The sequence below is a fragment of the Trachypithecus francoisi genome, unplaced genomic scaffold, assembly GCF_009764315.1.
Source record: "Trachypithecus francoisi isolate TF-2019V2 unplaced genomic scaffold, Tfra_2.0 Lachesis_group4, whole genome shotgun sequence".
NCBI classification, from domain to species: Eukaryota; Metazoa; Chordata; class Mammalia; order Primates; family Cercopithecidae; genus Trachypithecus; species Trachypithecus francoisi.
In genome coordinates this window covers 42,852,713-42,865,437 of record NW_022681469.1, presented here as the reverse complement: position 1 = coordinate 42,865,437, position 12,725 = coordinate 42,852,713, and the positions used below count along the sequence as shown (strand labels likewise).

General features: G+C 38.0%; 1 protein-coding gene across 3 annotated transcripts in view; it reads left to right on the top strand.

The window, feature by feature from the left end:
* Positions 1–7,429, top strand: part of CAV1 (caveolin 1) — a 36,167-nt gene extending 28,738 nt beyond the window's left edge. For all 3 annotated transcript variants that reach the window (XM_033194294.1, XM_033194293.1, XM_033194295.1), the window contains exon 3: positions 5,200–7,429. In XM_033194294.1, coding sequence (XP_033050185.1) covers positions 5,200–5,541 — 342 coding nt within the window. In that variant the 3' untranslated portion in view covers positions 5,542–7,429. The remainder of the gene's footprint in view (positions 1–5,199) is intronic.
* The last annotated feature ends 5,296 nt before the right edge of the window (positions 7,430–12,725 follow it).

Sequence of the window (12,725 nt, the reverse complement as noted above, 5' to 3'; positions counted from 1 at the left end):
GAGATAAATCAAACTGATGTTAAATGTGAACAACGAACCCATTAGGGATTGTGAGAAAGAGACACCATCATCCACTCAACAATAAACCTGTGGGACCTCATGATAGCCTGAGGATGTTGAATTTCAGGCGCAGGTATCCAGAATGTAGCACCTAGACTGATCAAGGCTGTGTGATGATAGCAAGCAGCAGTGGAAGAGCCCAGGAGGGTTCCTAAGCCTCAACTGCAATCCAGTGCTGCCATTAAATGGGAAGGTATACTTGGTCCAGTCATCTGACGACTTTGGTCTTCAATTTCTCTGTCTCAAATGTGACTCTAATGCTTTAAGAATCCCTTTAGCTTTAAATATCTGTGAATCTGCTGAAGCAGGTGTGCTTTGATTGATGTGGAACTCCGAACTCCCTTAAATACAATGACCAATTATTTAGCTGAACTTTGTTGGATTCAGTGCATTCTGAATACGTGTCAAAATATACTTGGATTTGTAAAAAATATTCCTTTCTGTTTTTTTACCATGAATAGATGTACAAAAATGTCCGTGTTCACACTGTAGAATGGACATTTCTCGTAAACTCACACAAAGATACCTTTCAAGTCAATGCCTTAGAAAGCAATGAGAGATTTAAAGAAGACCTAGAGATATAAATGGAGTAGACAGAGAAGGTACATGGGGAGGGTGATGTCACTCCCTAGGGAAAAAGTATGAAGCACAAGGCTGGATATAGACCTGGGAATCGGGAAATTAGAGTTCTAATAGCAGCCTTTCCATTGATTCACTTGGGATCTTGAGAATGTCTGTCTCATTTTAATCGTTCTGGGCCTCGGTTTCCATATCTGTCAGTTAGCATGAGAGTCCCTGGCTGGGTGCCCAGGATTGTGAGAACATACTGTTCAGAGCCATAAAAATACAATCAGTGCCAATAATGTACTAGTACCAGTACCTAGGATGCAAAACATCCTAGGTACCAGATGTCCTAACATAAAGTGGAAACATTAACAAGAATAATTATTTTAATGATCAAAATGGGAATATTTTAGGAAGCATATCTATCTGGGTGAAAATTAAGCAAATAAGACGATTGTAAAGGAGGCTTGTGGTCTCAGGAATACAAAGGCAAAAAGAGCACAGACTTGAAATATGACAAGTTCTAGCTTTGTCACTTATCATCTCTGTGACCTTGGATAATTTCTTACCCCCCGGCAGTATTCTCATCTGTAAAGTGGGAAGAATGACATGCACTTCAGTGGGTCATGGTGAAGACTACTACAAGTGGAAATTAGCTCTTTTGAGCCACTGGTGGGGTTTAAATTCACAGTCCTTATGTGCTTTGCAGCTGATAGTTCCTCTTATTACAATTGTCTATTTAAAAACCGAGTCACAGCCTGGTGCAGTGGCTCACTTCTGTAATCTCAACACTTTGGGAGGCCAAGACAGGAGAATTGCTTGAGCTCAGGCGTTCGAGATCAGCCTAGGAAACATAGTGAGACCTTCTCATCTCTACAAAAAAAAAAATTAGCCAGTGATGCATGGCTGTAGTTCCAGCTATTCTGGGGGCTAAGGTGGGAGGATCGCTTGAGCCCAGGAGGTCAAGGCTACAGTGGGCAGTGATCGTGCCACTCACTCTAGCCTGGGTGACAGAGAAAGGAAGGAAGGAAGGAAGGAAGGAAGGAAGGAAGGAAGGAAGGAAGGAAGGAGAAAGAAAGAAGGGAGGGAGGGAGGGAGGGAAGGAAGGAAGAAAGAGAGAGAGAAAGAGAGGAAAGAAAAAGAAAGAAAGAAGAAAGAAGAAAGAAGAAAGAAGAAAGAAAGAAAGAAAGAAAGAAGAAGAAAGAAAGAAAAAAGAAGAAAGAAAAAGAAAGAAAGAAAGAAAGAAAGAAAGAAAGAAAGAAAGAAAGAAAGAAAAGAGAAGAAAGAGAGAGAAGGAAGGAAGGAAAGAAGGAAGGCTGGCCTAGTCACCAAAACCAAGAAATTTTTTTAAATGCTACTATCTATTGGGCATTTACTAATCATATTGCTATGCTCTGCACCCATACTAAGTACTTTATATAAATTATCTCATGTACTCCTCTAAAACTAATTACTGCTATGTAAATGGAGGTAAAAAGAAACTAAGCTTTATTTCTGACTCTATTGTTCCTTTAACCGGCCTTGCTTTCTATCTCAGCTGCACCTAATTGGCTGTAATTTTAGTTTTCTTTTAAACTGCCTTAAATATTCAAGACTAAGCAGCAATAACTAACTGAATATATTTATATAACATGTTATTTTTGTCATGTTGCTTTCTACCACTGGAGACCTGCTCTAAATTCACTTGGACATTTGAGGGTAAATCATGCTCACTAGCAGTTTCTGAAAATGCAGTTTCACTGAAAATACAGGCATCAGAAATTTAGTAAGCAACTTAAAAGAAAGTATAAGAATCTCCAATGTATTCATTGAAAAATAATTTGAATTTATGCTTAGAAAAATAGAATTATTATTAAGAAATCTTACACACTCATGTTTATAAATATCTTCACTAAAGACCAATTGTATATATGGCATAACACTGTCCTCAAAGAACATGCCGTGAGAAATGTTGCAGTTACCAGAGGGTTAAATTTGGCTAACTCATTTTTATTAATGTGCCTTTTAATTATGAAATAGCATACTCACCTTAGAGAAAATTTGAAAAACATTTTTGTAAAGTGGTGCAATATTGAAGAAAGTTGATAACTTTCAGGCCAGATTTAAACCCCAAAGCTACCTCTCATTTACCTGGACAACTCATTAGCATTCTGAACCTCACATTTTTTCTATAAAGTGAGAATACTATATTACAGAGTTGTTGTCAGTTAAATGAGAACAGTGTCTGATCATAATAACCAGTCAACAAATATTCACAACTCTTCCCCTCCTAGGAAAAGGATCTCAAGGCAGACCTGCTTCAGGTCTGCTCTGTAAAGAGGTAGGAATCCTCTGCTCCCAGTAAATTGCTTCCTGACCTTCTTTGGTAACAGACTATTTTTAATAAAAGTGATGGATCATTTCCCATTATACACTCAAAATGTGTGTACCCATCTCAGGGCAGTCATGGATGACCATTGCCCATCTTTTGACCCCAGATTAAGAACACCTGCTGTACTATTTTAATTCTGCCTTCAAATCCTCTTACAAAACAAAGACATCTTTAAAAAATAAAATTCTTTAGGTGTCTTGCGGTTAAATGCAGGAAAACCACAGCCTCTTATTTTTGATAGTTTTGGGAAGAATGCAGTGTCAGAACACAAACCCATAATAGACAAATAATTTGCACAGAAACTTCATAAAAGTATTGACCTGATTTGCCACCTTTTAAAACACACAAGTAAATGTTTACCCTGTGTCTAGATCCAAATGGGTGAAGAAAAAATGAGTGACAATAAATCTACTTAAGCTCACTTACATAATTGTGGCCATACCACAGTTTTTCACATTACATTATTAGAACATTGGACAATAAGTCAAGAAACAGAATGTTCTACAAAGTAAACTTTAAAAATTGGTAAGCATCATGTACTTTTTCCAGAAGACATTTTATTTTGTCGAATCAAAGGTGGCTTTTTGGCACTGAGCAAGTCCGTGGAGTCATGGCAGTCCTCATTCCCTAATCCTGAGCCTGCCTGAGTCGCTGCTGGCAGTCATCCACTTGTTTGGATTTCAAACTGCATTAAATCCCTTCCTATAGCTGTCACTGCCAAGCAGTTGCACTGGCTCTGTCCTACCTTTCTGTTGGTAATTCTGTTTTTAATCCTATGCTTCAGTGTAGTTTATATAAACCTTTACAGAGAGATAAAACTTCCTGTAATTAATTGTTTGGGTGAACGTGTACTTGGGAGAGCTATTGGCAAAGGGGCCAAATTTGCATTCTGGCTCCTTTCATCCCCACCCTTGAGCTAACCAAGTCCTGTGGATTCTTCCCTTAGCATCTCTGGAAACTTCTTTTCTTTTCTTTTTTTTATGACCACCTTTCCAGTCTTGGCCCTTCAAACTTGAGTGACAACAACAGTCTCCCTGCCTTAAGTCTCTTTCCTCCTTCTCCCGCCGTGCATACGGTTGTCAGACTCATCTTGATAAACTAGTGTATCGACTGTGGCTACACTCCCCTGCTCCCACATCTTCCATAGACCCCACTGTCTGTAAAATAATATTCAGTCTGGTCTCAACCCGTCTTTCCAGACTTGGTGACACAGGTCTACTCTGCCTGAGACACTCGTTGTGACACCGTTGCTTGTTCCTGGGGCTTTGACACATTTCCAAGGTTCTTTTTTTCTCTCTCTCCAAATCATACCCAATTGCCCAAGCCCTGCTCAAATCTCCCCCCTCATGAAGCCTTCTTGATGCCTCCCAGCTCACCGTGATCTAATTTCCTGAAGTAATTATTCTAACTGGGCATTTGAAGAATTATTAACCAATTATGAACTAACTGCCCCTTAACATTGCATGTGAAGTTGTCTTCAAAGGCTGTTAAATTATGTCATGTTCATTACATTGTACTGAGTGCCTCATATCCTTATCCATGTTTGGGGGTTTTACTTTAAGTCAAGAAATTTAATCACATCCATTTGGTTTTCTCTAGAGCTGCAGTTCTCAACCTTTTGTGTGGTGGAGACACACCTAGAGAACATGTTAAAAAAAAAATCCTAGGTTCCACCCTTGAGAGATAATAAGGCCCAAGGGGAACCCAAATATCTGTGCTTCAGGTCAGCTTAGTGGCTCATCCTATTATACCAATTCCTCGGAAGGCCAAGGTGGGTGGATTCCTTGATCTCAGGGGTTCAAGACCAGCCTGGGCAATATAGTGAGACTCCATCTCTTAAAACAAAAATTGAAAAAAAAAAAGGATTAGCCCAGTGTGGTGGCATGCACCTGTGGTCCCAGCTACTTAAGAGGCTGAGGTAGGCAGATTGCTTGAGCCTGGGAAGTTGAAGCTGCAGTGAGCCGTGATCATGCCACTGCACTCCAGCCTGGGTGACAGAGCAAGACCCTGTCTCAAAAAAATAAATATGAAAAAATCTGTGTTTCCAAGTTCCAAGTGATGCTGATGCTGCTGGTTCCCTTTAAGCATCTCACAAAGAACGACCTCATAAATGCTAATACAGTATATGTCTATGGATACTGAATAGTGGGTTTTTTCTCTTTTCTTCTATTCCGTGCTCATGTTCTGTCACTTATTCCTTTTAGATTGACTTCGAAGATGTGATTGCAGAACCAGAAGGGACACACAGTTTCGATGGCATTTGGAAGGCCAGCTTCACCACCTTCACTGTGACAAAATACTGGTTTTACCGCTTGCTGTCTGCCCTCTTTGGCATCCCGATGGCGCTCATCTGGGGCATTTACTTCGCCATTCTCTCTTTCCTGCACATCTGGGCAGTAGTACCATGCATTAAGAGCTTCCTGATTGAGATTCAGTGCATCAGCCGTGTCTATTCCATCTACGTCCACACCGTCTGTGACCCACTCTTTGAAGCTGTTGGGAAAATATTCAGCAATGTCCGCATCAACTTGCAGAAAGAAATATGAATGACATTTCAAGGATAGAAGTATACCTGATTTTTTTTCCTTTTAATTTTCCTGGTGCCAATTTCAAGTTTCAACTTGCTAATACAGCAACAGTTTATGAATGAATTATCTTGGTTGAGAACAAAAAGATCACTTTCTCAGTTTTCATAAGTATTATGTCTCTTCTGAGCTATTTCATCTATTTTTGGCAATCTGAATTTTTAAAACCCATTTAAATTTTTTTCCTTACCTTTTTATTTGCATGTGGATCAACCATCGCTTTATTGGCTGAGATATGAACATATTGTTGAAAGATAATTTGAGAGAAATATGAAGAACTGAGGAGAAAAAAAAAAAAGAACCAACAACCTCAACTGCCTACTCTAAAATGTTGGTCATTTTATGTTAAGGGAAGAATTCCAGGGTATGCCATGGAGTGTACAAGTATGTGGGCAGATTTTCAGCAAACTCTTTTCCCATCGTTTAAGGAGTTAGCGGATTACTGCCATTCCTTTCATAATCCAGTAGGATCCAGTGATCTTTACAAGTTAGAAAACATAATCTGCCTTCTCATGATCCAACTAATGCCTTACTCTTCTTGAAATTTTAACCTATGATATTTTCTGTGCCTGAATATTTGTTCTATAGATAACGAGACCTAAGTGCCTTCCTGTTTTTCACATTTTCCTTTTCAAACATGGTCTAACTCAGCAACTCGCATTAGGTCAGCAGCCTCCCTGAAGACCAAAATTAGAATATCCATGACCTAGTTTTCCATGAGTGTTTCTGACTCTGAGCTACAGAGTCTGGTGAAGCTCACGTCTGGGCTTCATCAGGCAACATCTTTATCCATAGTGAGTATGGTCAACACTAGCCCGATGAAATGAATTAAAGTGGACCAATAGGGCTGAGCCCTCTGTGGGCTGGCAGGCCTGGAAGCCAGCTTTCCCTGCCTCTCATCAGCTGAATGAGGTCAGCATGTCTATTCAGCTTCGTTTATTTTCAAGAATAATCACGCTTTCCTGAATCCAAACTAATCCATCACCGGGGTGGTTTAGTGGTTCAACATTGTGTTCCCTTTTCAGCTGATCAGTGGGCCTCCAGGGAGGGGCCCTAAAACGGAGGCCATTGTGTGAGCCTATCAGAGTTGCTGCAAACGTGACCCCTGCTCAGTAAAGCACTTGCAACCGTCTGTTATGCTGTGACACATGGCCCCTCCCGCTGCCAGGAGCTTTGGACCTAATCCAAGCGTCCCTTTGCCCAGAAAGAAGATGGGGGAGGAGGCAGTAATAAAAAGATTGAAGTAGTTTTGCTGGAATAAGTTCAAATTCTTCTGAACTCAAACTGAGGAATTTCACCTGTAAACCTGAGTCATACAGAAAGCTGCCTGGTATATCCAAAAGCTTTTTATTCCTCCTGCTCATGTTGTGATTCTGCCCTTGGGGACTTTTCTTAAACCTTCAGTTATGCTTTTTTTTTTTTTCATACACTTATTGGAACTCCGCTTGATTTTTGCCTCTTCCAGTTTTCCTGACACTTTAATTACCAAACCTGTTACCTACTTTGACTTTTTTGCATTTAAAACAGACACTGGCATGGATATAGTTTTACTTTTAAACTGTGTACATAACTGAAAATGTGCTATACTGCATACTTTTTAAATGTAAAGATATTTTTATCTTTATATGAAGAAAATCACTTAGGAAATAGCTTTGTGATTCAGTCTGTAAACTGTGTATTCCAAGACATGTCTGTTCTGCATAGATGCTTAGTCCCTCATGCAAATCAATTATTGGTCCAAAAGATTGCTGAACTTTTATATGCTTACTGATATATTTTACAATATTTTTTATCATGCATGTCCTATAAAGGTTACAAGCCTGCACAATAAAAATGTTTAACAGTTAAACAGTCAACTTTTACTGTTTTTTCCCAAAACAGGTGTTTACATGTCAGCGTCTGTGTGTGTCTATGCATTTGTAGGTAGTGAGCATGTGCATAGTGTGTGTACGTGTTTGTATGTGTTTGTGGGGTGTAATAGTCTCCCACTTTAAAATTATTGCAAAGTCACTTAGGATATTTCTGCTAAGGTCATCACCATTTATGAGTTACTTCAGATAAAAGTTATAATTAATAACAAAGTTTTTTAACGATTTGCCCAATGTTTTATATGTCATCTAATTTGAGCCCCCAGCATGCTTGTGTGATGGATATTAATACTCTCACTTGGTGAATGACACAATGTGCATTCGGGGCTAATGCCTTGAACTCTGCCATATCTTAACTGGGTTTTAAAGAGGTATTTTGCAGTCTCAATTTATGTTTGTTGCTTGGCTAAGTTTACATTCAGGACTTCTATATTAGGGTTCTCCAGAGAAACAAAACCAATAGGACATACATGGAGATGATAGATAGATAGATAGATAGATAGATATAGATAGATAGATAGATAGATAGATAGATAGATAGATAGATGATAGGATAGAGATAAAGAGAGAGATGAAGATAGAGATAGACAGAGATGGGCATGGAGATGGAGATAGAGAGAAGGAGATATATACATATATAGAGAGAGGTGAAGATAGAGATATATAGGGACAGATGGAGACAGAGATAGAAATAGAGATAGAGATAGATGGAGAATGAGCTAGAGATATATAGGGATATATACAGACAGAGATAGAAATAGATGTATATCTAGAGATGGAGCTACAGATAGAGATAGATGGAGATGATGAGAAAGAGATAGATGGAGATGATAAAGATTAGATGGAGATGATAGGGATAGAGATAGAAACAGATGGAGATGATAGAGATAGATAGAGATAGATGGAGATGATAGAGGGCAAGAGTTTTATTATAAGGAACTGGCTCACATGATTATGGAGGCTGACAAGTTCCCAAATCTGCAGGGTGAGTCAGCAAGCTGGGAACCCAGGAGAGCTGATGATGTAGTTCCAGTCCAACATCAGCAGGCTCAGGAGCCAGGAAAAGCTGCTATTTTAGACCAAATCCAAGGGCAGGAAAAAAAATTCAATGTTCCAGTTTGAAGGCATCAAGCAGAAGGAATTCTCTCTTACTTGGTGGTCAGGGTCAGGGTCAGCTTATTCTATGCAAGCCTTCAACTGATTAGATGAGGCCCACCCAGATTAGGGAGGGCAATCTGCCTTACTCTGTCTATAAATATTAATCTTATCCAAAAGCACCCTCAAAGAAACATTCAGAATAATATGTGACCAAACATATGGACACCCCATGACCCAGTCAAGTTGACACAAAAAGTCAATCATCACAGCTTCCAATCCAGTTCCATCTACAAAAATAACTATATGGTTTTGGACAATTTTACTCCATATTGGTAATAAATAGCTTCATACATCACATATTTAGCCTGTAATCCTAGCAGTTTGGAAGGCTGAGGCTGAGACTGGAGGATCAATTGAGGCCAGGAGTTCAGACCAGCCTTGACAACATAGTGAGACCATCAGAAAGAGAAAAGGAAGGAAGGAAGGAAGGAAGGAAGGAAGGAAGGAAGGAAGGAAGAAGGAAGGAAGGAAGGAAGGAAGGAAGGAAGGGAAAGGAGGGAGGGAGGGAAAGAAGTAAGGAAGGAAGGAAAAAGAGAGGAGAGGAGAAGAAAGGAAAGGAAGGAAAGAAAAAAGAGAGAGGAAGGAAGGAAGGAAGGAAGGAAGGAAGGAAGGAAGGAAGGAAGGAAGGAAGGTGGGTCTCATACCTTCCCTGATGTGGGTGCTAAGAGTCAAGCGTTCTATGTTTTAATTTATAATCCATATTTTTAACATTGGGTGGAGGGGAGAAGTAAAGAAAGACACACTTAACATAACACAGAAGGCTGAAATCATAAAATAAAAGGTCATGGCAATAAACACATAAAACATCAAACTTCTATATATCAAAAACAGTGGAAACAAATACAAAACAAATGATAAAGACTGATAACAGAAAGATTTGAATGCATAGCATTATAATATACTTAAAAATAGAGAGCTTTCATAAATTAAGAAAAAGATGAATAATAAGCAAAGATAGTTCACAAAAGAAGTACACAACAATCATACAAAAACTTATACTAACTAGGAATGAAATAGTAAGAGTTAAAGCAATGAGACATTATTTTCACCTAAGTCTGCAGAGACGGAAAACAAAAGTAATGTCTATGCTGGTGAAGATGCAGGCGAGTGGGCACACTCATTTATTGCATCTGTGAGAGTAACTGGTATAAGCCATTTGGAAGACAATTAAATGCACACATGATATATCCCACAATTCCTCTTACTAAATAAAAATAATAGAGGCATGCCAAGGTTCATCATCATAGATGTTCATTATTTGTCAGTAGCATAATACATTGGTAACAACATAAATATTCAAAACAACCGAATCGGTTAAATAAATTATGGTATATGCATTTAACAGACTTCTATTAACTTTTAAATATTGGATGGAATAGAATATTTAATGACATGGAAATATGTTCATAGCATGATGTTAACTTAAATAGTAAAACTTAAAAATTGTGTCTAGGATATACCGCTATTTTTTGTTTAAAATTTGGGGGTGAGTGGATTTAAAGAATTGTGTCATTTCTGAGCTTCTGCCAAATACTTTACAGACATTATTCTAAATTTATACAAAATTTCAAAATAGATATTGATGTCCCCATTTTACAAATAAGATTTAAAGAGTTTTAGAAAGACACCCGTTCACCATCACTAGTAAGTATTGGAGTTATTGTCTAATCCAGGGGTGTCTGTCCTCAAAGCTCTGTTCCTTCCACTCATCTATCCTCCTGCTCTTTGTGGTTTCTGAGCCCTAAGCCTTTCTCCTCTTCATGAAGCTCCCTGTTCCCACTGGCTTGCAGAATTATTTCATCCACTCTGAAATGTATAATAAGCAAGTAATGTGAGCAGAATTGGAGTAAACTTTAGCAGAAGTTAAGTAATAGTTAAAACTTGTAATCAACTTCGTATGTCAAGTGTATCCTTTATAAATGTATTAGTTTACATAATATTTGCCATAACCCTATATGGTATGTATTATCATTATCATTCCAATTTTACAGAGTAAGAAATTGAGGCACAGAAGAGTCAAGTAACTTGCTCAGAGTCACACAGCTAGTAACTAACAAAGTCAGGATTATGAACCCATGGAGTCTGGCTCCAGAAGCTAGGAGCTAAACCATGACACCAAATCATGGTGGGAACCCCATAGTGGGAATCCCGCAAAACAGAAAGCAAGTTGTGTCTCTATTGAGAGCAAGTAATGGTCAACAACATGGGTGCCAATTAAATTGCAAATTAAAACATTTTGAGTCTAAAATATAAAATTAAAACTTCTCTCACAAATTTACCAAAATCTTTGATTTAAGCATTTACATATAAGTTTTTATGACATAAAAAATGTTTCATAATAGAGTATATTCAGTCACATTATAGTTCAGTGACTTTCAAGACCATAAAATGACTAAGTGATAAGTTGATGTGCAAACTCCAAGACAGAGATTTTAATGATGGAAAGAAACACACTTTTTGAAATAAACTCTAATATTTATATTATTTGACAAATATTAAATAATCTCCATGGAATCAGATTAGGTTCTATCAAGTAAACGATAGAACCATTTTACCATTAAGATTCAAGACTATTTTTTTCTCTAGGACTCTCCATTCATTTATTTGACTTTCATCTTCATTCTCAGATCTGCCATTTGCTTTAGTAATAATGAATGTCTCAAGATGTTGTGCATTACCCAACTTACCATCAATGCAAACTCTCTCCACCTCCCCAGTGCACACCAATCCTACCGATACTTGCTCTCATCTTATTTTTCCCTTCCACTAAAATGGATGATTCCCTACTCTGAGCAAAAGCCATTCTCGTCACGTGTGCTCTGAATCTCATCCTTTCTTATGTTCACAAGATCTTTGCTCCATTTGTCATCTCGTTTAACTTTTTACTATCTATCTCTCCCTGTGTTGTGAATTGCTCTCATTAACCTCCAAACATCACATATAACTTTATCATTAAAAAAAAACACACATTCCCTCCCTTAACCTTATAACCTCCTCCAACCATCAATGCTTTTTCTCCTTTCTTTTACAACCAAAATTAACAAAAGAATTATTTATATACATTGCCTAAACACTATTAAATTATCCTACCTATAATTGTAGGTAGGGTATAATTTTAAGCCAAACAGGTTTTGGGGTTTTTGGGTTTTTTTGTTTTTGTTTTTGTTTTATCTGAGATGAGTTCTTGATAAGTTGCCCCATCTGGTCTTGAACACGGAGGCTCAAGCAATCCGCTCACCTCAGCCTCCTGAGAAGCTAGAGCTACAGGTATGCTCAACAGCGCCCAATTGAACAGGTTTTTTAAACAATTTTTTATTTCTGGTTCCCAGATGTAGGCATAGGCATGCTCAATAGTCAGTGTCATCCTTGGTTCATGTGGAGCTCTCTTCTATTTGCTTTTATTATTTAATGATCATTAATTAGCACCTATGAATTCATTACCAAATCAAAGAACTAGAATTCACAACTACATATTTGTTCGTTCTCTTTCCCATCCACCCATCCCCCTGCATCCATATGACGTAACCATCCTCCAAAATTTTGTATTTATTATCTTCTTGCCTATTAAAAAATTTTAAATACGATCTTCCAGGGTGAGAAGAAAACATTTAGTTTTAGTTCTTTTAAAAGTCTTTTTAAGGAGTATCATGCAGAATGGACTGTTCTGGCATTTGATTTTTTTTTCACTTAACATTAAGATTTGTTCATATTGTTGAAAATAGTTCTAGGTCATTCGTTTTCAGTGCTGTATATTTGTCTGTTGTGTGAACACACCCATTTTTATCCAGCTGCCTCTTGAGGAGGACATGGTATGCCAATGGTACTGCTATAATCATATTTCTATATGTCCACTGGGAGGGCTTGTGGGCATAAATTCCTCTAGGGATTATCATCAGGACTGAATTGTTCAGTCCTGAAAAATGATACACCCCCACCTTTTCTAGATATGACCAATGACTTTCCAAAGTAATAATAGCAATTTACACAGCCACCAGCATTTGGAACTGTCACACTTCTTCAATTTTGCTAATCAAGTGGGTGTGAAATAGTGTCTTATTTTAGTCTTGATTTATACCTTTCTGATTACCAATAAGGTTAAGTGTCTCTTCACTGGTTTTT